A 24,008-nucleotide genomic window follows, 5' to 3' on the forward strand; every position below is an offset into this window, starting at 1 on the left:
AATTTTTGTATTATGTATTGAGTTAACTTTGTGAAAATCCTACTCTATGTGAAGATCTTACTTAGATGTCAAATAATTGATTAGTCATTAATCTTACTACTTATTTTTTGGATATATGAAACTTCTCATAATGGTTTTTAACATGCAAGGTTATGTTTATTATAATGTTTTATTAAATGAAAAGTGAAAAACAAAAATAGGGTAAAGAGAATAATTATTGTTGTTACTACTATATTTAAAATTTTAAATATTTATCTTTTTAACTTTTATATTAACACATTTTTTCTCAAGTAAAAAGTGATAACATGAATTGTGCATATGAATATTAAGTCACAAAATATTATTTTTTGTGAAGATAATGATAGTAAGTTTTACTTAGTCAATAAATATTTTTCAATTCAAGAATTTCTAGATTATTTTTTACTGGTTTGTAACTTAAGTAGGTTTATATATATATATATATATATATATATATATATTAACTTGAGTAGATTTCATACATTAATTATTGGTTTTGAAATCACATAGATTTAAAAGTGGGAATCAATACATTCCAAAGAAATTTTTTTAGATCCAAAATAATTTTTTTTATCTATTGGTTACATAAATATTTTATTGTTAGCTTATGTTTAATTGTTAATAGATATTTTAATATAATCTATCTAGTTTATTTGTAATAATAAATTTTAAATAATAATTTCATAAATTTGAAATATTTTAATTAATAAATAAAATTAATCCATACATCACACGGATCATAAACTAGTATATAAATATTTTAAATTCATCTAATGTGACACAAACAAAAATTCCTAATTCCTTTACACATATCTAAAGCCATTTGGTGGATATAAACATACTAAGGCTAGAAAGCATATAGGGAGGTGGACATAGGATTTTTTGACATTTGAAACAAAGAGATTCAAGTTTAGATCTAAGGTCAGTTTTTTTTTTTAAAAAATTAGATTTCGGGTCAGGTTGGGTCAGATAATGTTAAGAAAAAATTGAGGTTGGGTTGGGTTCAGGTTTTAGGCAAACCCAACCCAATATTATATAACAATTATTTTTTAATTAATTATTTAATTTTTTATTTATATATTTATTTATATAATTATATAATTATATATTTATATTTAAAAAAATAATATTTTATATTTAAAAAAATAATATTTTATATTTTAAAAAATAATATTTTATATTTTAAAAAATAATATTTTATTAATTTTGGGTCGGGTTGAGTTAGGTCGGGTATGATATATACAATATCAAGTCAGGTCGGGTTCAGGTATGGAAAAAAAAAAAAAACTTCGAGTCAGGTCGAGTTCAGGTTTTAAGAATATAAAGTTGGTCGGGTTCAGAGCAAGCAAAAATCCATCTCGACCCGACTTGTTGCCATCTTTAGTATTGGGTCTCACTTAATTTTTTGCAAGGAAGATTTTTGGATTTTAGAAAGAAAAGGTTTGATTTAGAGATCAACATATATATATATATATATGTATTTGATAATTTAGCCTTAGTAGTGGTATTTTCAGACAAGTAAGGAAAAAATACAATGTGATTACCAATAAACTCTCATTTAATTTAAAAGAAAATATTTAATATGACATATATTAAATTAAAATGAAACAGTTGTTTTAATTTTATGTTAAATTATATATACATTATATTAAATTATAATTTACTTTTAATTAAATAAAAACATTAAGTTATATGATAAAATATAAATGTTTTTAAAAATAATATAAATGAAGGGGTTAAAAACACTCCTAAATTATAATTTAAAAATAATTTAAATGCTTAATATTTTATTATAATTAATCAAGTTCTTAATTTTCTATTTTGACTAATTGAACCCTTAATTAGATAAAATTTAGCGACATGATAAAATTAAATCAATTAATTTTTGAACAATAATAAATTGGATCTTTAAAAAGATCTTAAAAAGAAAAAAATAAAAGGCAAAAAGAAAAAATAATTTAATTTAATTTTCTTATATATTAATTGCTTCACGTGACAAATTTTTATTTATTTTATTATTGTCACGTGGAATTTTATTTTAGTTGACAAAAAAAATTAATAATGTTAATTTTTTCATTTGAATAAAACTTAATTAGATGCAAATAAATATTGAGTGGATTGATAAATTGCAATAAAAAAAAAAGCTAGATGATTTTTTTACTTATAATTCAAAGGCTTTTTATACTATTTAGCCTAAATTAAATTTGCATATGCTTTTGTATTATTTAATTTGTAAATAATTAATTTCATATATTTATTTTCATAATTAAAAAATATATGATTACATAAATATCATGTTAAAACACACAAAAATAAAAACTTATTTAAATAAATAATTATTTTTTAATATGATTTAATTTAAAATTATATATTAAAATTTAGTAAAAAATTATAAATATTAAAAAAAATCCCTGACAATTTGGGGAACAACAATCTAGTAAAATATAGAAATAAACTAATTTAAATATAAATACAAAATAATTTAAAATTTTAAAAACTAAAATACTTAATAATGGTCAAGGGACCAATACAACGTCACATAGACCTTTATGTCGAGTGGTGTAATCGATTGAGTTAAGTCGATATAGTATTAAGCTCGAGTTCAACTTTAAATTTGAAGCTCAAAACTCAGTTCGAACTCAATCGAATTTTATTTTTTTAGTTCAACCTCAACTCAAAATTAAAATCGCGCTATTCGAGTAAGCATATTAGACTTAATTAACATATAAAAATAAGTTTGATTAATATATTCGATAAAAGCTTGATTATTTGTACTTGAATGTAAGCTCGAGTTGAGATATTTTATTAATTAAAATAATAAAAATTTATTAAAATATAAAAATTAGATTAAGCTCGTGAGCTACTCAAGTCAAAAATAAAAATATTCAAATTCGACTTGATCGATAAATCAAATTACTTGAGTTCGAACTTGACTTGATAATAATCAAGTCGAATTCAAATTTTATTTAAATCAAATCTAATATCTTACTAATACTAATGATTGATACCCCTACTTATACCTCCAATCTAAAATTGCCTGCGGTTGAACACTACACGCTTGTGATTCAAATGGTTTGAAATAGTGGAATTACAACAAAATGTTGCTAAATCACCCCGTATTGGGATAACAATCAAATCCAAATGGGGTTTTATTCATTCACAATTTTGTTCAAAAGTACTTAATTTATGATTAAAGAGCTAAAAAATGTATCTTTCAATTATAATTCAATAATAGATTAAATTTTAATATTTTATTACAATTAATTAAAATTTTAATTTTTTATTTCGATTCAATTGAACTTTTAATTAAATAAAATTATACATGTTACAAAATTGAATCAATCAATTTTTAAATTACAATCAATTAAATCTATAAAGAGATCTTAGAAAGAGAAACAATAAAGAATAAAATTTTATTTTATTTTATTTTTACATATATTAATTAAGTTAAATATCAAAATTTCGTACATTTTATTAATGTCACATAGAAATTTATTTTAATTGACAAAAAATTAACAATGTTAATTTTTTCATTCAAATAACAGCTTAATTAATTAGATGATTTATTATAATAAAAAATATAATTTTTTAATTATAGTTGAGGAGTTTTTTTATATCTTTTAATCTTAATTAATCTTGTGAAAAATATTTAATTAGGTGGAAGATTCAATAAATTTTTTTAAGATGAACTTTTATATGTACAATCAAATACTTTAATTTCCAAATATTATATATTACGGGACCATGTAAGCTTAAAAATGAAACACTTCAAGCCTTTTGTTATTGCCTTCCTCTTCTCGGTTTTCTTCTTCTGTCTCCTTTCAACATTTCCAGCCGACCAATGAGACTACCCATTACCCACTAAAATATTCGTTTCCTCTTTTTCATTGTTTGGCTTTATTTTTCTATAAGAAAAAAAATTGCATCTGGTTAGAACCAATAAGTGATGTAAAGTTGTATATGCAACTGGTGACATAAAGAGTATATGTAAAGTTGATGCAATCCATTGGCGTTCCTAAGCCAAGATTGAAGATTCATTACCTTTATCAATGGCGGGCATGCAAAGCAATAACCTTTGCGAAGGAAAAGGCCCAAGCCATTCCTTTCTTCTTTATTATGACTATTACTTCCTTTCTTACCAAGCATAGAACAACCCCCCTTCCATTTTCATGATATATTAGATTAGTTCTAAGCAAATGTTGATAGAACATTTCTTTTGATATCAACAGAAAAGAATATTCAACCATGCCGATATATGAATCATCAGAGTCCGACAATGAGACCACCCCACGGGTAAAGCTGTTTGGACGTCAAAGGCCAATGCATGCTATTCTTGGAGGAGGAAAAGGTAATTCTTTCTCTCTCTCTCTCTCTCTCTATATATATATATATATTCACTTTTGTATTTGGTACCAAGGAAAAGGTTGGAATGAAGGGAAATGTTTTGGTCCGTGGTTAGGATGTGTCTGCTCCTTTCGGATACTTTTGGTTGATAATTGGATGCGACAATGTTCCCCTCTTCTACTTTTCCTTCACAAAACATGTTAAACATTGGATTTTATTGAACAATATTGGGATTAAACCTAGTTGCCATGGAACTGACCGTTTTATCAAAATCTTTCTCATAAATTTTATTGTGGTAATAACTTTGATTAATTACCATCCAAGGAAACATTTTGACCATTCAGAAACTGAAATTGCAGTTGCTGATGTATTACTGTGGAGGAACAGAAACGCGTCGGCCGCATTATTAATTGGAGTATCAGCAATATGGTTTCTTTTCGAGGTAGTTGAGTACAATTTCGTGACCCTTCTCTGTCACATCTCCATTACCACAATGCTTGTGATCTTTATATGGTGCATGACTGCAGAGTATTTTGGATGGTAGTTTTACTTCACCACCGAAAATTTCCTATTAATTTGCAAAACTTGTTTTTCAATCCGTACATCGATCCCATATTGATTCATAAATCATATCCAGGAATCGTCCGCAGATCCCTGAATTGTTATCTAATGAACATACCTTCCAAGAAGTTGTTTCCAACTTCCATTTGAGGTTCAACCAGTACTTGCGATATTTCCTTCACATTGCTGGTGGAAATGACCCCGTACAATTCTTTTTGGTATCACCATCAAAACTCTCCTTCCATAAATCTGATCTAGTCCTCAAAAAATTTACTTATGCACTCTTCTATCGCTATATTAATTATCTACAGGTAATTATTTCTCTGTACATAATATCAGTGATCGGATCATGTTTTGACTTCGTGAATCTCCTGTTCATTGGTATGGTTTATCATCTAATGTGTTACTATTGGTAGTTTTAAGGCATTGAGCATTGCAGTAATTTGTTTTTCTTTATTGAATCAAGGCTTTCTCTGCATGGAGACGCTGCCATATCTGTACAATCGATACGAGAGGGAAGTTGATTATCATGCTGGGCAAATGACCCGAAAAGTGAGCAAAATGTACAGATGGTTTGATTCAAGAGTTCTTAACAAGATACCGAGAGGACCAGTGAAGGACAAGAAGCACACATAAATAATGAGTAGCGCCCAAAATTAGGATTTCCTCTTTGTTCATTTCCATAAACAGAAGCTACAGAATTCATGTTGTACTGTTAAAGTTCTTACCATAGCATAGAAGGTAATGAAATTTGTTCGATGCATGGGTGATCAAATAAAACAGATTCACATTTTGGATAATGAATAAATTGAAAGGGAAGCTGGAATTAGTCATGTATCATTGTGGAAGTTTGGCAGCATAACACCAATCATTCAACCAACAGATTAAGAACGACCCTCATTCCGATTAATGAATCTAATAAAGCAACAGAAGCTCTGCCTGCTCTCCTCTATACTATCAATTTGCTGTCCACTTTCACACCACTACTCCTTCGGTCCTGGGCTGGGCTGACGAAGGGTATGTCCACAAATCTCTCCCTCAACTTCATTTCCACCTTCTTTGTATCTTCAATAGATTCGCATGCCGGAGAGGAAATCTTAGATTAATTGTAGCCTATCAAGTTAAACAGAACCTTGATTCTCTGGATATGGTTTTAACCCATTGTTACATACTGCAGCCAAAACTTCATAAATTCAAGTACTGCTCAAATTGTTCATCATCAGTTTTAACCCATTGTTTAACAGGTTTTGAAAAAGAAATCTTGTGCTAAAATCCTTTTGGACCATTACATAATTAAACAAGCACATGTAGAGAGATTAGGAGGAAGCCAACAAACACTAGCAATGACACGATCCACGACTTTTTTTTTTTTTTGGTAGTTTTCGAATGATTTAACGCAAAACCCAATTTCTAATTGGCCTCCACAAGCAACTTAATGTTTGTGGAAACTCTTAAAAAGTGTGAAGCGTCCACTTAGGCAAATAATTGCAATTTAAACCCTTTTTTCCACAGTAACTTCATAAGATTGGACTAGTTCCAGCCAGCCCCACCTACTACTGAGGAAAGTTGTTCTTAAATAATTGAATTATATTTCAAGATGGTGGCCAACTAACTAATTGGTGGTGATCAAACATATTCTTGGAATTTCGACTGTCATGGATTAAAATGACATTTTGGCAGTTAACATTGCTTGTTTCTAATCAATTTTTGTGTGACAAGAAAAAGTGGAAGTACATTGTAAAACTAACCATCATACAAAGTATATTATGGTGGTGCATGTTGGCCCACTATTTTCATGTCAAATTCCAATGGTTTTGCCTGCCAATTCTAGTGCAAGCAAGAAGAATCCCTAAAAGCTGAAACCTTAAAGCAGGAGTGAAAAAGAAATATCTCACTATGGCTTTATGAATATTGGAGCAAATATTATTATAACTATTTTTATTATTATCATTATTATGCTTTTACTAAGTCATTGACCTGATAGAAAAGTATATACGAAGACTCACTGCCTCAGTTTGGAATGCTTATTTCACTCAAGGAGAACCACCATCCACCAATACCACCACTGCAGGCTTGGGGAAGAAGATAAAGGAGAGAGAACATGGTAAGGTAACCCAAAGTAATTATTGATCTGGATGGAACTGTTATTGGTGGGATTGGTGGTGTTTTTCTAGTATTTTGGGCTGCCCTGGTTACCTTATCTTTTATTTCAGCCATAATTTTCTCTTATGCAGGTGGTGTATCCAAGGACAAAACAACTTCAGGTGATAAAAAATTTTATGGTGGAGGATGTGCTGCTGGTTGTGGCGGTGCTGGATGTGCGCAGCTTGTGGTGGATAAATCCTTTGTTTCCTTATTACATTTACAAACGAGAAATCTTGGACAAGTTCAATTTAGCCTAGTTATTCTGTCTTAAGGTAGCTAATTTGCTTTCTACTTTGAGAGATTGGTAGAATTGTAAATATGGTGTACTAACTATCGAGGCTTAAGCAATTGTAAGTGAAGTAAGGCAGCTGGCTTCCGTCAAGAAATACTATAAATTAAGCCGCACCTTTCCCATAACATGTATTTTGTTCCACTTATCACATGGGAAGTGCTGAATGTCAAGACTCATTTAGTTTACCGTGTTTTCTCTGATGTTCTCTCCAATGAAGTACATTGATTATGCCAGGATACCGCATATATATATATGTATGTATGTATAAATAGGTTGCTAAACATCCATATTTTTTTTGCATTAGATACATTCTAACTTTGGGTGTGGGGACTAAATGATCTCACTATACTTAATATGAGTTGGATATACAGTTGGTCTTGTCATTAATTTCCGATAGCTGCAGACTGCAGATAATGATATTCCGAGGGAATACTGAATAGCGAATAGCATGCTGCATGCTACTTCATCCCATCTCTAATTAATTATAATTAATATGCACAATTATCCTTTACCATATGATCAGATCAAGTTCGAGTTGATTCTCTCTTTTACTCCTGCAAATCAATAAACCATATGTATACACCACTGTTTCTTGTTTTCTCCCCAAGAATGAGGTGATATTAATCCATAAAATCATTGGCCATTAGAACTGATTGACAGACAAACCATAGAGTTCACCTTTTTGCAAAAGTCAACTACATAAATATAAGGCTAAAATAATAGAAAAACCCTTGAATTATTCCTCTTTTCTTAAATAAATTAATTTGTATATTTTTATTCTATATTTTTATTTTGATTTATATCCAAACAAGTCCTTATTTAAAATTTTTTTTGTTAAAAACTTATTTAGGTACAAATTAAAAATTTAAGAGATAGTAAGTTTTCTAGAAAAAGACATCAAGCCCAGCTTCTGGCAACTGATCTAGGAATTCTAAAGAGAAGCGGGATAAAAAAAAAGCTAGAAAGAGACAAGTCTGAGGCATGTTTGAGGAAAAACAAATGACTTTGTCTTTTACACTACGTCAAAATGATGTGGTTTTGAAGATCTACATACTAACTTGTTGACCCGTGTGTTGATTCACGCTCCAGACCCAACCCGATCACATTTTTTTTTTATTTTTATTATTATTATTTTTAGATTTTCTTTTATTTCATTTATTATTATCATCATCATCATCATCATCATCATTGTTTTGTCTCTGATTATTATTTTACTTATTTTAAATTGAACAATTTATTTTTTTAAACACCTTCATGAATTTCATTTTATAAAAAAAATAAAAAAATATTTCTAAAATAAATTCATGAATTCTACTGAACTATTGGAGGATTTTTAATGAATTTAAATTTTTTTTGAAATTTACCAAATTATTGAAGAATTTTATAAATCAATTTTTTTTTAAAAAAAATTTGTTTTGCTATCAACTATTGGAATATTTTTCATGAATTTAAAATTTTTATGAATTTTACCAAACTGTTGGAGAATTTCATAAATTGATTTTTTTCTAATAAAGTATTTTGTTTTGATGCTACCAAACTATTGGAGAATTTGCATCTTAAATTAAATCTTATCAAACTATTAGAAGATTTAATACATTTTTAAAAAATAAATTTACAAAGAGATCTCACCAAACTATTGGGAGATCTGCATTAAAGTAAATGTTACTAAATTATTAGAAGATTTTACTAAGTAAAAATATATTAATGAATCCGACGATGGAGTCTTTTCAGAGTGGGATACTAGTTTTCATGAATACTCCTGATATGAGAGAATTATCTTAAATTGGTACCAAACTATTAGAGTAATTTTAAGATTAATTTTTAATATTAAATATTTTGATAAACTATAAATATGATTAAGGCTTGGATAGTTTGAAATCAAACTATTACCATCATTTAGATGGGTGCTGTGAAGGTGCTACAACCTTTTTCACATGTAACTGTACTCCTAAATCTAAAATTTTGTTTCGTGGACTAAAATTTACTATTTGAAAATATCCTAAGTCAATCTTAAGATTCTTCTTCAAATAGGACAGATTCAATTAGGTAGTCAATCGCACCTAAACAAAAAAAATTAGTGGCAACTCTTAAAATCTATCTAACGATAAGTCCACAGATCTATACGATATGACAGTTTGTAAACACCTATTTTTGTTTGAGACATGCAATCAATTTCTCATATGTGAATTTCATTGGGATTGTCGGGCTTTGAAAGTGCTCATGTTTGGGCTTTGAGCCCAATAATTGTTAAATGAATAGGGCTTTAGGCCCAATAAATTTTTTTATTATGGTTTATTCATTTTTAATTTTATTCCTTACTTTTTTTAACCTTATTTTTTTATTTTTTTTACACTTAATTTTTGTATAAAAAAACTGAAAAAAGAAAAGGAAAGTAAATCGGTAGTTTTTTGGGATTTCAAGTGGGAATTAGGTGAAAAAAGTTTTTTTTATAGGATTTGATGTATAAATGGGAGATTGAAATCGCATAATAATTAACCACAATCAATCGTGATAAAATCTCAAGATTTGAGTTTGGATTAATTTTGTTTAAGCCCTAAAATCACTGTTAAAATAGGCTATAAATTAGACGTGAAATTGCATAGAAAAAGGAATAGAAGGTATTGAGTTTTCTTGTTATTTGGACGAATCTATTTTTTTTTTTTTTGGCTTTTTGAATTATGTTTTTGGAGTAGGATTAGTTGGTCTTTTGGAGGTTTTTGGGATTTGATAAGAAATAAAACTGATTGGAATCTTTTAGGAATTTTTTTTTTAAAAGGAAAATCTAGATTTTAGATGAACATATGAATGTTTTGGTTAAATTTTCTGGCAAGATTTGAAGTTTTCAACCAAGTTTCGGTAAGTTTTCTAGAAATCGATGGTCAAGCCCAGTTTTTGGCAATTGATCTAGGAATTTTGAAAAGAAGTAGGAGGAGGAAAAAAAAGCTAGAAAGAGAGGGCTAAAACAGGTTTGAGGAAAAATAAAGGACTTTGCTTTTTCTACTACGTCAAAACAATGCTGTTTTGAAAACCTTAGACCCACATATCGACCTATTGACCCACGTGCTAATTTGCGCTCCAAACTCAACTTGGTAAGAGGTTTTTCTTTTTTTAAAACATTTTATTTTTTGTTTGCATTTTTTATTATTTTTAGATTATTTTTTATTTCATTTATTATTATTGTTATTATTATTATTATTATTGTTGTTGTTGTTGTTGTTTTATCTTTGATTATTATTTTACTTATTTTAATTGAACAATTTATTTTTTTTAAACACTTTCATGAATTTCATTTTATAAAAAAAAAAAAATAACCAAAACAATGTTTCTAAAAAAATTCATGAGTCATACAAAATTATTGAAGGATTTTTTATGAATTTAAAATTTTTATGTATTCTACCATACTATTGGATAATTTTTCAGGAATTTAAAAATTTTATTAATTCTACCAAACTATTGAAGAATTTCATAAATCAATTTTTTTAAAAAACAATTTTATTTTGAATCCTACCAAATTATTGAAGGATTTTTTATGAATTTAAAATTTTTATGAATTTTACCAAACTATTGGAGAATTTCATAAGTCAATTTTTTTAATAAAGTATTTTGTTTTGATCCTACCAAACTATTGGAGGATTTGTATCTTAAATTAAATCTTACCAAACTGTTGAAAGATTTTAATAAATTTCTAATAATAAATTTATAAGAAAATCTCACTAAACTATTGGAAAATCTACATTAAAGTAAATCTTACCAAACTATAAGAAGATTTAATTGAATAAAAATATATTAATAAATCTGATGACGGGACCTTTTTAGAGTGGGATAATAGTCTCCATGAATACTTTTGAGGTGAAAGAATTATCTTAAATTGCTACCAAACTATTGGAGTAATTTTAAGATTAATTTTCAATATTAAATATTTTTGTAAACTATAAATATGATTAAGGCTTGGATAATTTGAAATCAAATTGGCACCATCTTTTGAATGAACGTTGTGAGGGTGCTATAATCTTTCTCACGCATAACTGCACTTTCGAATTTAAAGATACCTAAGTCAATTTTGGGACTCCTCTTTAAATAAGACAGATTCAATTAGGTGGCCAATTGTACCAAAATAAAAAAGATTAGTGGCAACTCCTAAAGTCTATGTCTAGCGGTAGGTATTTGGATCTATACTCTATAATAGTTTGTAGACACTCATTTTCATCCAGGACATGCAACCAATTGCTCGACTGTGAATTTCATTAGGATTGTTGAGCCTTGAAAGTGTTTATGTTTGGGCTTTGAGCTCAATAATTGTTAATTGAATACGGGTTTTAGGCCTAATGAATTTTTTTATTATGGCTTATTCATTTTTAATTTTATTCCTTAATTTTATTTTTTATGTTATTTTACTGTTAATTTTTGTACAAGAAAATTGAAAAAAGAAAAGGAAAGTAAATCAACATTTTTTTTTTTGGATTTCAAGTAGGAATCAAGCGAAAAAATTTTTCTAAAGGATTTGATGTATATAAATGGGAGATTGAAATCGTGTAGTAATTGACCACAATCAATCGTAATAAAATCCTAAGATTTGAGCCTGGATTAATTCTATTTAAGCGCTAAAATCATTATTAAAACAGGCTATAAAGTGGATGTGAAATCACACAAAAAAAAGGGAAAGAGGGTTTTGGGTTTTTCTACTATTTGGATGAATCTGGTTTTTTTTTTTTTTTTTGGCTTTTTGAATTATGTTTTTAGAATAGGATTAGTTGGTTTTTAGGAGGTTTTTGGGTTTTGATGAGAAGTGAAACTGATTGGAATCCTTTAGGAAAATCTAATAAAAAAAAGGTGAATTCTGGAAAAATTTGGATTTCGAATGAACAAGTGAATTTTTTAGTTGAAGTTTTTGGTAAGATTTGAAGTTTCTGACCAAGTTTTGGTAAGTTTTCCAGAAACTGATGATCAAGCCCAATTTTAGACAATTGATCTAGAAATTCTAAAGATAAGCTAAAGAGAAAAAAAGCTAGAGAAAAAGAGAGAGGGTTGAGGTAGGTCTGAGGAAAGACAAAGGGCTTTGCTTTTTATATTACACCAAAAAGACGTCGTTTTGAAGACCTTAGATTCGTGTGCTGATCTACGCTTCAGACCCAACTTGATCGCAAGTTTTTTTTTCATTTTATTTTCTGTTTACATTTTTATTATTATTATTTTTTAGATTTTCTTTTATTTCATTTATTATTATTATTATTATTATTATTATTGTTTTATCTCTAATTATTATTTTACTTATTTTAAATTGAACAATTTATTTTTTTTAGACACCTTCATGAATTTCATTTTATTAAAAAAAATAATAACTAAAAAAATGTTTCTAAAATAAATTCATGAATTCTACCAAACTATTGAAAGATTTTTCATGAATTTAAAATTTTTATGAATTCTACCAAACTATTGAAGAATTTTATAAATTGATTTTAAAAGAAAATTTTGTTTTGAAAATTACCAAACTAGTGGAGAATTTTTCATAAATTTAAAATTTTTATGAATTTTGCCAAACTATTGGAGAATTTTATAAATCAATGTTTTATAATAAAATATTTCGTTTTGATTCTATCAAATTATTGGAGAATTTGCGTCTTATATTAAATCTTACCAAATTATTGAAAGATTTAAAAAATTTTCTAAAAATAAATTTACAAGGAAATCTCTTCAAACTATTAAGAGATCTGCTTCAAAGTAAATCTTATCAAACTATTGAAAGATTTTACTAAATAAAAATATATTAATAAATTCGACGATAGAGCCTTTTCAGAGTGGGACACTAGTCTCTATGAATACTCATGAGATGAGAGAATTATCTTAAATTGCTATCAAATTATTGGAGTAATTTTAAGATCAATTTTCAATATTGAATATTTTGGTAAATCATAAATATGGTTAAGGCTTGAATAATTTGAAATGAAATCGGTACTATCCTATGGATGTGTGCTGTGAGGGTGCTATAACCTTCCTTATGCAAAACCATAGTCCTGAACTTAAAATTTGATTTTGTGGACTAGAATATACTATTTAAAGATACCTAAGTCAATATTGAGACTTCTCTTTAAATGGGATAGATTTTGTCAAGTGGCCAATCACACCTTAACAAAAAAGATTGGTGGTGACTCTTTTAATCTATGTCTAGTGGTAAGTCCATAGATCTATACATTATGACAATTTGGTGACTCTATTAAACCTACCGCTAGACATAGACTTTAGGAGTCACCACCAATATTTTTTGTTTAGGTGTGATTGGCTACTTAATTAAATCTGTCCTATTTAAAGAGGAGTCTTAAGATTGACTTAGGTATCTTTAAATAATAGATTTTAGTCAATAAAACTAGATTTTAGATTCGAGAGTATGGTTACGCGTAAGAAAGCTTGTAACACCTTCATGTTGCCTATCCAAGGATGGTACCAGTTTGATATCAAATTATTCAAGCCTTAATCATATTTATAGTTTACCAAAATATTTAATATTAAAAATTGATCTTGAAATTACTTCAATAGTTTGGTAATAATTTAAGATGATTCTTTCACATCAAGAGTATTTATGAAGTCTAGTGTACCATTTTGAAGAGGCTTCGTTGTCAGATTCATTAACATATTTTTATTTTGTAAAATCTTCCAATAGTTTTGTAAGATTTACTTTGAAGTAGATCTCCCAATAGTTTGGTGACATTTTCTTGTAAATTTATTTTTATAAAATGTATTAAATCTTCCAATAGTTTGGTAAGATTTAATTTAAGATGCAAATCCTCTAATAGTTTATTAGGATCAAAATAAAATATTTTATTAGAAAAAATTGATTTATGAAATTCTTTAATAGTTTAGTAGAATTCATAAAAATTTTAAATTCATGAAAAATCCACCAACAGTTTGGTAGGATTCATGAATTTATTTTAAAAATAATATTTTTGTTATTATTTTTTATTTTATAAAACAAAATTCATGAAGGTGTTTAAAAAAAATAAATTGTTTAATTTAAAATAAGTAAAATAATAATAAGAGATAAAACAATGATGATGATGATGATGATGATGATGATGATGATAATAATAATAATAATAATAATAATAATAATAATAATAATAATAAAATGAAATAAAAGAAAATCTAAAAAAATAATAATAATTAAAATGTAAAATAAAAAATAACTTGTGATCAAGTCAGGTCTGGAGTGCGGATTAGTACGCTGGTTAGCGAGTTGGTACATAGGTGTAAGGTTTTCAAAACGGTGTCGTTTTGACGTAGTATATAAGGTAAAGTTCTTTGTTTTTCCTCAGACCTGCCTTAGCTCTCTCTCTAGCTTTTTTTCTTTCCCACTTTTCTCTAGGATTCCCATATTAGTTGTTGAAAACTGGGCTCGATCATCGGTTTCTAGAAAACTTATCGAAAGTTGGACAGAAACTTCAAATCTTACCAAAATATTCATTGAAAAATTCACATGTTCATCCAAAATCCAAAATTTCCCATAAATCCACCTTTTTTGTTTTTTTTTTTTTAGATTTTCCCAAAGGATTCTAATAAGTTTTAATCCTTATCAAAACCCAAAAATCCCAACTAATCCTACTCTAAAAACATAATTCAAAATGAAAAAAAAAACTAGATTCGTCCAAACAGCAAGAAAACCTAAAACCCTTTCCTTTTTGCTGTGTTAGTTTGCAATCAATTTATAGCCTATTTTAGCAGTGATTTTAGGGCTTAAATAGAATTAATCCAAGCTTAAATCCTAAGATTTTATCATGGTTGATTGTGGTAAATTACTGCACGATTTCAGTCTCCCATTTATACATCAAATCCTTTAAAAAACTTTTTTCGCCTAATTCTTGCTTGAAATCCCAAAAAACTATCGATTTACTTTTCTTTTCCTTTTTTAGTTTTCTTATTCAAAAATTAAGAGTAAAATAAAATAAAAAATAATTATACATCAAATCCTTTAGAAAACTTTTTTAGCTTGATTCCCACTTGAAATCCCAACAAACTGTTGATTTGCTTTCCTTTTCTTTTTTAGTTTTCTTATACAAAAATTAAGAGTAAAATAAAATAACAAATAAGGTTAAAATATAAAATTAAGGAATAAAATAAAAAATGAATAAACAATAATAAAAAAAAATTCATTGTGCCCAAAGCCTATATTCAATTAACAATTGTTAAGCTCAAAGCCTAAACACGAACACTTTCAAGGCCTGACAATCCCAATGAAATTCATAGTCAAGAAATTGGTTGCATGCCTGGGATGAAAATGAGTGTCTAAAGTTGCCCCTCTTTGCACATTCCTGTGAAAAGGAATGATGTAAAGACATAGACAACTATTATGTCTAAGTCTAAAAAATGAAGTCAAATTAGATTACGAAAATGACTAAATCAAGTCAAAGTCAAAAGTAATCGAAGTGTGTCAAAATATGGTGATGAAGATGATCGGGAAAGAGCCATGAGTCAAAAAAATGATATGGATTAAGCAAAACCAGGGATGAGTGTTCGGGATTGAACCGTAAGTTAAAAAAATAAAATAATCTAGACCAAGCTGAGATAAAAAATTAGCGATCGAGATCAAATTATAAGTTAAAAAAAAAATGACTTCAACCGAGTCAAGGTCAAAAACGCGTGACTGGGTTCAGACCGTGAGTTAAAAAAGTAAAATGATCTAAACCGAGCTGAGATAAAAAATAGGTGACCGAGATTAAACTGCAAGTCAGAAAAAAAATGATTTGGACTGAGTCGAGATCGAAACTAAGTGATTGAGAATGAACCATGAGTAAACAAAAATAGAAATGACATAAATCGAGCCGAGGTTGAAAACAAGTGACTGGGATCAAACCACAAGTCAGAAAAATAAAATAATCTGGATTGAGCCAAGATAAAAAATTTGTATATAACGAGCGATAATGTGAACAATGCCAATGCATGTCTCATCTAAGATGCAAATGCGTGAAATTTTGATTATGGTACTAAAGTTCTCAAGACTCTTTCTTTTGCATTCCAAACTCTGCATTCTTCGCAAAGAGAATCAAATCCATTTTTCATCATTCAAAATTGGCACTTGACTTTTTCTTTTAAGGGAATTTTTAAAACCAATGTCTTTACCAAACTTTGAGGATTTTATCTTTTGCCTTATCCCTTTCAACTCTCCCAAAGTAATGCCCAATCTCTTATGACACTATTCAATTATTAGTTATTATCCCAATTTCAAAATATAATATGCAAATTATACATTTCTATTCGTGGCAAAGCATAAAAAGGAAAAGGCAAGGATTGCAGGTGAGACATAAATAAAATGAAATGAATATCATTTATTTAGAGAAAAAGCAAATTACAAGGGATGGCAACGGGATAAGATAAAGGCATATAAGGATGGCTACTTGGGGTAACAATGCCCCAAGACAAATAATCAAATAATGATGACAACATATCTCGAATTTCTTTAAAAATTCAATCATATAATGCCCTCAGCACTTTAGAGCTTTTTAAAATCCACTAATTTTGGTTTTGGTGCACCTCACGAATGATGTCATATCTTCCTTATCCAAGTTGCCTTTACATGTTTTCAACTTAGATAAACCTCTATTTAGTTCAAACCACCTTTCTGGGTTTTCGATTTGAACTTTTTTTTTTTTAAGTAATATATTTCTTCACGACATCAAAATTTATGGGATTGGGAAAGTCATCCCCATCCATCTTCGCTAAAATTAAGGCTCATCGCAAAATGACTTTTTTAAAACATTCTACTGTTTCTAATTTGGGGTCCACTTTCCTCTGTCATCATGTTGACTCAAAAGAATTCTTTTCAACACCAATTCTCATTCTCAAAATTGATGAGGTTGAACCTTTTTAGCATGAGCTCTCATCATCCTTTTTTAGTATAATTGATCATGACAGAGTGCTAGTAATCTCTTCTTTTCAATGATGTTTAATTGCTCATAGTGCTCTTAAATCCACTTAACTTTTTCTAATCTCACTTCTTTTAAGACTCTTAAGAAAGAGATTTCTACTTCTACTGGCAATACAACCTTTATCCCATAAACCAAAGAAAATGGAGTTACCCCAATAGAGGTGCGTACTAACGTTCAATAGGCATGCAAAGCAAAAGGTAATTTCTCATACAAATCTTTATACATTTTTGTCATTTTTCCTAGAATCCTTTTGACATTCTTATTTGCAGCTTCTACTACCCCATTAATTTTTAGGTAGTATGGAGTTAAATTATGGAGTTTAATCTTGAACTAAGCATATACTTCTTGCATTATCTTGCTATTTAGGTTCTTTACATTATTTGAGATGATCTTTTTTTAGAGTCCATATTTGCATATTATTTCTCTCTTGATAAACTTGTAGACTATTGATCGAGTTACATTTGTAAAAAAAATTGCTTCGACCTATTTAGTAAAGTAATCAATCATCACAAAAATGAATCTATTCCCATTTGATACTTTTAGGGTAATGGGACTAATAACATCCATTCCTTACATAGAGAATGATCAAGATGGTGCCAAAACATGTAATACAGTGGGTGAAGTGTGAATCCTGTCGATGCAAATTTGGTTTTTATGACATTTTCGAGTATAATCAATGTAGTCACTCTCCATTATTAACCAGTAATATCTGACTTTCATAATCTATCTTACCATCATATGTCAATTTGCATGTGCTCTATATATGCCATCATGTACCTTTTCAATAAATTTTTTTTCCTCAGAGGCATTTACGCAACGTAATAACATTTGATCTCTGTTTCTCTTATATAGAACCTTTCTATCTAAAAAGAATTCCATAGCCAATCTCCTCAAGACTCTTTTATCATTCTCTGTTGCTTGATTCAGGTATTTTTTATTCCTTAGGTATTGCAGAATATCATAATACTAAGGATTTCTTCTTTTTCCTCCTCCACATTGGCACAATGTACTAACATATCCTTGACATCTAACTTGATGGACTGAATTTCAACATTATTACCAATTCATATCATTGAAACCAAAGTGGCTAATGCATCTGCAATTTAATTTTCTTCACGAGGTAAATGTTTAAGCTAGATTATTTCGAAATGCTTGCACAACTCTGAAATGTGTTTATGGTATGGGATAAGCTTTGAGTCTTTTGTTTCTCATTCTTCATTCAGTTGATAGATAACCAAAGCTGAATCCCCGAGCACTTTTAATACTTTAATTTTTCTATCTAAAGTAGCTTGTAACCCCATAACATAGGCCGCATATTTAGCCACATTGTTGGTGCAATTGAAGTTCAATATTACTGTAATGGGGTAATAGCACCTTTTTAGAGTATTAAAATTGCTCCAATTCTATGCACTATGGCATTAGCAACCCATCAAAATACTTTTTCCATGACTTTCCATTATCATTTTCTTTCTCTAATCTTGAGATGGCCATTACTTCTTTATTCAAAAAATTGAGTTTCATGGGCTCATTACTTTCAGCGGTATGGTTCACAAGAAATTTAGCAATGGCACTTATTTTGATCACCTTTTGGCTCACATAGACTATATCATACTACGAAAGCATTACTTGCCATCTCGTAATTTTACTCAATAATGATGGCTTTTCAAAGATATATTTGATTAGATCAAGTTTAGCTATAAGCTAAGTGGTGTGGTAAAACATATACTGTCTAAGTCTTTTAGTTGTCTAAGCCAAAGTGTAACACATTTTCTCTAACAATGAATACTTAGACTCATACTCCATAAATTTTTGGCTCAAGTAGTAAATAGCCTTTATCTTTTTGCTAGATTCATTCTGTTATCCCAGCACACATCCCATCGATTTCTAAATGCACCACTATATATAGAATTAATGGTCTTCTTAAAATGAGTAGTACAAATATTAGAAGGTTTGACAGGTATTGCTTAATCTTATCAAAGGTTTCTTGGCATTTTCTATTCCATTCACCAAGGTTGTTCTTTCAAAAGAGTTTAAAGATGGGATCACATTTAGAGGTAAGTTGAAAGATGAATTAAGAAATGTAGTTTAATCTGCTTAAAAATCCTCAAACTTCTTTTGGTGTACTTGGTGGGGATAAGTTCTGAATGGCTCATATATTGTCTGGGTCAACTTCAATTCCCCTTTCAATAACCACAAAACCCAACAAGTTTCCTAACTTGGCTCCGAATGTACATTTGGATGAATTTAACTTAAACTGAAATTTCCTTAACCTCTTAAACATCCATAAAAGAGAAAACCACATGTCAGGCTGTATTATCCACCAATGTATGAATATGAGGTAGAGAAAAGTTATCCTTCAAGTTGGCTTTGTTCAAATTGCAATAGTCCACACACATTCGTACCTTTTTATCTTTCTTGGAGAAGGTACTATGTTGACCACCCATTTGGGATATTAGGCCACTAGCACAAATTTGGCATCAAACTATTTTCTTACCTCTTTTTTAATCTTCAATAGCATTTTAGGTTTCATTTTTCTCAATTTTTGTTGCACTGGCCTACATTTAGGCTTTAAGGGTAGCCTATGTTTCGCTATCTTAGTGTTGAGCCCAAACTAACACATCTACAAATTCTCGAAGCTAATCATCTAATCGTTTTTTATCAACTATTGAGAATGAGACACCAACCTTGACTTTTTTTTTGTTCTCGTCATCGCTTAAATTGATTATCTAAATAACTTCCTGATGATGCTCAATAGATTTATTCTCTTGTTCAATTAATCTCATTAAATTAAAAGCAAGGTATATTTTTCAAAGTTCTCCTCAGTGTTAAGTTCATCATCATTAATTAAAATTTTAAAATTAAATCCCTGATTGTTATCATGATTATCTTCATATTCAATTGAAGACCTGAAATTAAATGAAATAGGGAGTATTAGTAAAATGCTTTAATGAGAAAGTTGATTGAATATAAGAGATGAATAAAATGCATGATATTATTTTTTATTAAGATAATGGATAAAAAGTGACCCATAAATAAGATATCATCTCAATGCTTTTAGGCATAAACGATTGGGAGTTGTATTTACATTAAGAAAGTATCCAAGACAATAGGCATATGGATAACACTCTAGTTTTTTTGTCCAAAATTTGGTAACCATGGATAACCTAACACTTTTTCCTTTAAGATATCTTTTCCTATCATCTGGATGGATAGTTCAATGCAAGCTTCTTCCGTGCTTAATTTTCCTTTAACGTTTTCCTTAGTTCCTACTTACATGTATCCTTCAAGACTAAATGTTTCATACAAGTGGGGAACGACTATTGGCATATTTCTTGCCATCTTTTTTCTTCTTCTGTCATTTTGTATTCCTTTTACTTCACATCCCAGGCCCAGTTTTCCACTATTGTTTGTAATTATTGGTGGTTCTTTTATCCTCTTTAGACCTTTGCCTAGTCTAACTCCAATATTCTAACCTTTATTAATCATCTGATTGATCATGATTTTATTGAACTTTGGTTAGTACAACTTAAGACCTCCACCCACAGCATTAACAAGTTTAAAGGATTGATAAAACATTCGAACAATTCCTTTATAGCTTGTATGTATGGAGCATTTATAGGAAGTTCTTTTCTTCGGTTACAATCATCGATTGATTTTCTGTATTGAATTTAACCTTTTGATGTAAAGAGGAAGGAACAACACCTATAATGTGAATCTATGATTTTCCTAACAAACAACTGTAAGATGAAGAAATATCCATAACCTAGAACTTTATGTTGAAGACATAAGATCTAATTTGCATAAGCATTTCAATATCTCATAATACTTCATGCCTGGTTCCATCAAATGCTCGGACCACCATATGATTGCTTTTGATGTAGGGCATATCAATAGGTAGCCTTGTTAGAGTAGACATGGGCATAACATTAATAGCCGAACCATTGTCAATAAGAACTTTGGCTATAATGTGACTTTTACATTTAACAATGATATGCAAAGCCTTTGTACTTCCCTTACCTTTGGGTGAAATTTCATCATCGCTGAAGGTTATATTATGTGGTACCACTAAGTTCCCCACCAAATGGTTCATATATTCCACTGATGTGTTATGTACCACATAAGCTTGATTTAACACCTTCAACAAGGCATTGTGGTGTGGTTTTGAATTTAATAGTAGTGACAACAAAAAGATTCTAGCTGGCATCTTGTTCAATTATTCCATTACAAAGTACTCACTATGCTTTACGGACTTTAAGAACTTACAAGCTTTTTTTTTTTGCACAATCTTTGGGATATCTCTTTCTGGAATCAATTCTAGTTCAATTTGTTTTTCCATCATTTTCTCTTTTTTTACTTTCTTTAGCACTTCTAGAGTATAGCATCCTCCACTTTTGGTCATGTCATCTACACCGGTTATATTGGCAACATCAGATTTAGGCATGATTTCTTCTTGCCTTTAGACCATCACTTTGTAACCATACTTTCATGGCATATCTTTTTTATCCTTGTAAGGGAATGGACTTGGGAACTTGAAAGTCATTGGCTTGGGAATAAGTTTGTTCATGATCGATCTTGGCTTTTCACCACAATGTATAATGATCGGTTTTAACACCCACTTATCAGTCATAGCCACTTTAGCACCTTTCGAGGCTTCTGTTTTTTTGTATAACTCAATCTGGTAGGAATCTATTAGCCTTTATACCTTATCATGAAACTGTTTGCACGTTTCATTAGAATGCCTTGTAGTTCTATTGTGATACTTGCATTTTCAATTCGGGACATATCTCCCTTGATAGGTACATGGGTCTATCAATTGTACTATCCCAGCCTCATATAAAGCCTCATATAATTGACTGAATGACATTTTGATCTCCTTCACTCTTTTTTTTGTATGTCTTTTGTTCTCATTCAAAGCATTAATTGTATGATTAGGCAATGGGTTATTGTAAACATTGGGTGTTGTTTTCCATTGGTATCAAAATTTATCAACCTTTTTTTAATTAGATTTTATACCTTGTATTTCAAAAATGTGCAATCTTTAGGGGAATGGCCAACTATCCCATAATGATAGTTGTAGTGGGCAGTGGAATCATACTACTTGGGATAAGGAGGTTCAGGTAATTTTACAGGGATGGGAGCAATCAAGTGATTTTTATAGAGTTCTTGGTACAATTATGTGCAACTCATGAGAATAAGATCAAATATGAGTTTTTTTTAATTTTTTCATGGCTCTTGTGTACCACTTGTTAGGTTGGTTAGACGAATAAAAGGCTTTGCTATTGTCAAGGTATTGGATTATGGATATAGGCAGGTAGTATGAATTCAGGTTGGTAAGCTGATAGATAAAAAGGTCATGGAGCTAGTTGTAAGGGGAAACTAAAACATAATTTATGGTAGGATAATATGTGGGATTAACCAGTTGATGGTAGTTTTTAAATTCTTGCCTTTCGAAACTCACAACTTGAGTATCACTTTCTTTCTTTTTGGGCATCGTTTTAGCAGTAGAGGGCTCCCCTTAAAGCTTGCCATTTTTTATGGCATTTTTAATGATCTCTTTCGAGATCACTATGTTAGCAAAATTTTTAGTCTCATTTTCTATCATTTTATCATAGTAAGATGACTTTAGAGTGCTTACAAATAACACTATTATTTTTTTTTCTGTTAATTATGGCTGAACTTGAGTGACTATATCCCACCATTTTTGGGCATATTCTTTAAAAGACTTAATCACTTTCTTTTCATACTTTGTAATGAAAAGCGATCAAGAGCCACATTTATAACATGATGGTATTGATTGATGAAAGATCGAGTCAAATCCTTTCAAGATCGTATACGAGCCCTATCTACCTAGACATGCCATCTTGCAGTAAACCCAGTTAAACTATCCTCAGACATATGCATGAGTAATTTTTCATTATTAGTATGTATTGCCATCTTACGATAATACATCGTGGCATGTTTGATAGAGCACTTGGTATCATCGTACTTTTTAAATTTTGGTATTTTAAACTTTAGAGGTATCACCACATCTGGCACTAGACAAAGCCTTGTGGTATCTATGAAACCATAAAAATCAATGCCTTTTACAGCTCATAATCTCTCTTCAATCATGTTTATTGTGTGATCAGTTTTAGGGTCTTCCAAGGGCTCAGTTGCTTTCAACTTCACTTTTTCTTTAGGGATTTGGATAGGTTCAATTGCCTTTTCAACGAAGACAAGATTAATGTAACTTTGGACATTTCTTTGACTAGGTGCACAAGGCATTCATGGGTAATTATAGCTTGGGAATGCTAGCTATTGTGGTGGGAAGCTTTGAGTAGATTAGGTCTGATGTGGATTGTAACCTAAAGGATATAGTGATCAGTGACTTCACGTGAAACATCTTCCTCCACTACTTTTCTTTTATTTATCTTATCTAAAGCTTCAAGGATCTTGCTTAATTCCCCCTTGATTTCCTTCTAAGCTTTTTCCAACTTCTCCACATAGCTTGTATTATCTTGTTCTATTTTCTTAGTTTGAGCTTAAGTGTTATATGGATGTTGAGCTATATTTGAACCTTATATACCACAATCTAAAATTAGTGATCTTGTTATGAGCTGACATGACTAGGAAATGATTATGAATTAATGCAATGCATGGATAAGAAAAATGTTTGCCCTTTTAAAGATATCAACAAAAGTGACTTTTACTTATTCCACAAAAGTCTATTTTACATCAAGTCTAATACTCTCAAC

At 29.4% G+C, this 24,008-nt stretch overlaps 1 protein-coding gene across 1 annotated transcript; it reads left to right on the forward strand.

The window, feature by feature from the left end:
* Nucleotides 1-4,256: 4,256 nt before the first annotated feature.
* On the forward strand, nucleotides 4,257-6,153 carry LOC111316921 (reticulon-like protein B9). The gene is made up of 5 exons (XM_022919165.2): nucleotides 4,257-4,366; nucleotides 4,722-4,902; nucleotides 5,000-5,141; nucleotides 5,235-5,304; nucleotides 5,390-6,153. Exons 1-5 carry the CDS (start codon nucleotides 4,264-4,266, stop codon nucleotides 5,557-5,559), a joined length of 666 nt encoding a protein of 221 aa, XP_022774900.1. The 5' UTR covers nucleotides 4,257-4,263; the 3' UTR covers nucleotides 5,560-6,153.
* The last annotated feature ends 17,855 nt before the right edge of the window (nucleotides 6,154-24,008 follow it).

This window comes from Durio zibethinus, chromosome 9, assembly GCF_047325235.1.
Source record: "Durio zibethinus cultivar Kanyao isolate XHJ-2024 chromosome 9, ASM4732523v1, whole genome shotgun sequence".
Taxonomy (NCBI): Eukaryota; Viridiplantae; Streptophyta; class Magnoliopsida; order Malvales; family Malvaceae; genus Durio; species Durio zibethinus.

Excerpts from the sequence above, each read along its gene's own strand:
- LOC111316921 (XM_022919165.2), top strand. The coding sequence starts at position 4,264 with ATGCCGATATATGAATCATCAGAGTCCGACAATGAGACCACCCCACGG. Across the intron at positions 4,367-4,721 it reads TATTCTTGGAGGAGGAAAAG|TTGCTGATGTATTACTGTGG; the intron begins GTAATTCTTTCT and ends CTGAAATTGCAG. Across the intron at positions 5,305-5,389 it reads CGTGAATCTCCTGTTCATTG|GCTTTCTCTGCATGGAGACG; the intron begins GTATGGTTTATC and ends TATTGAATCAAG.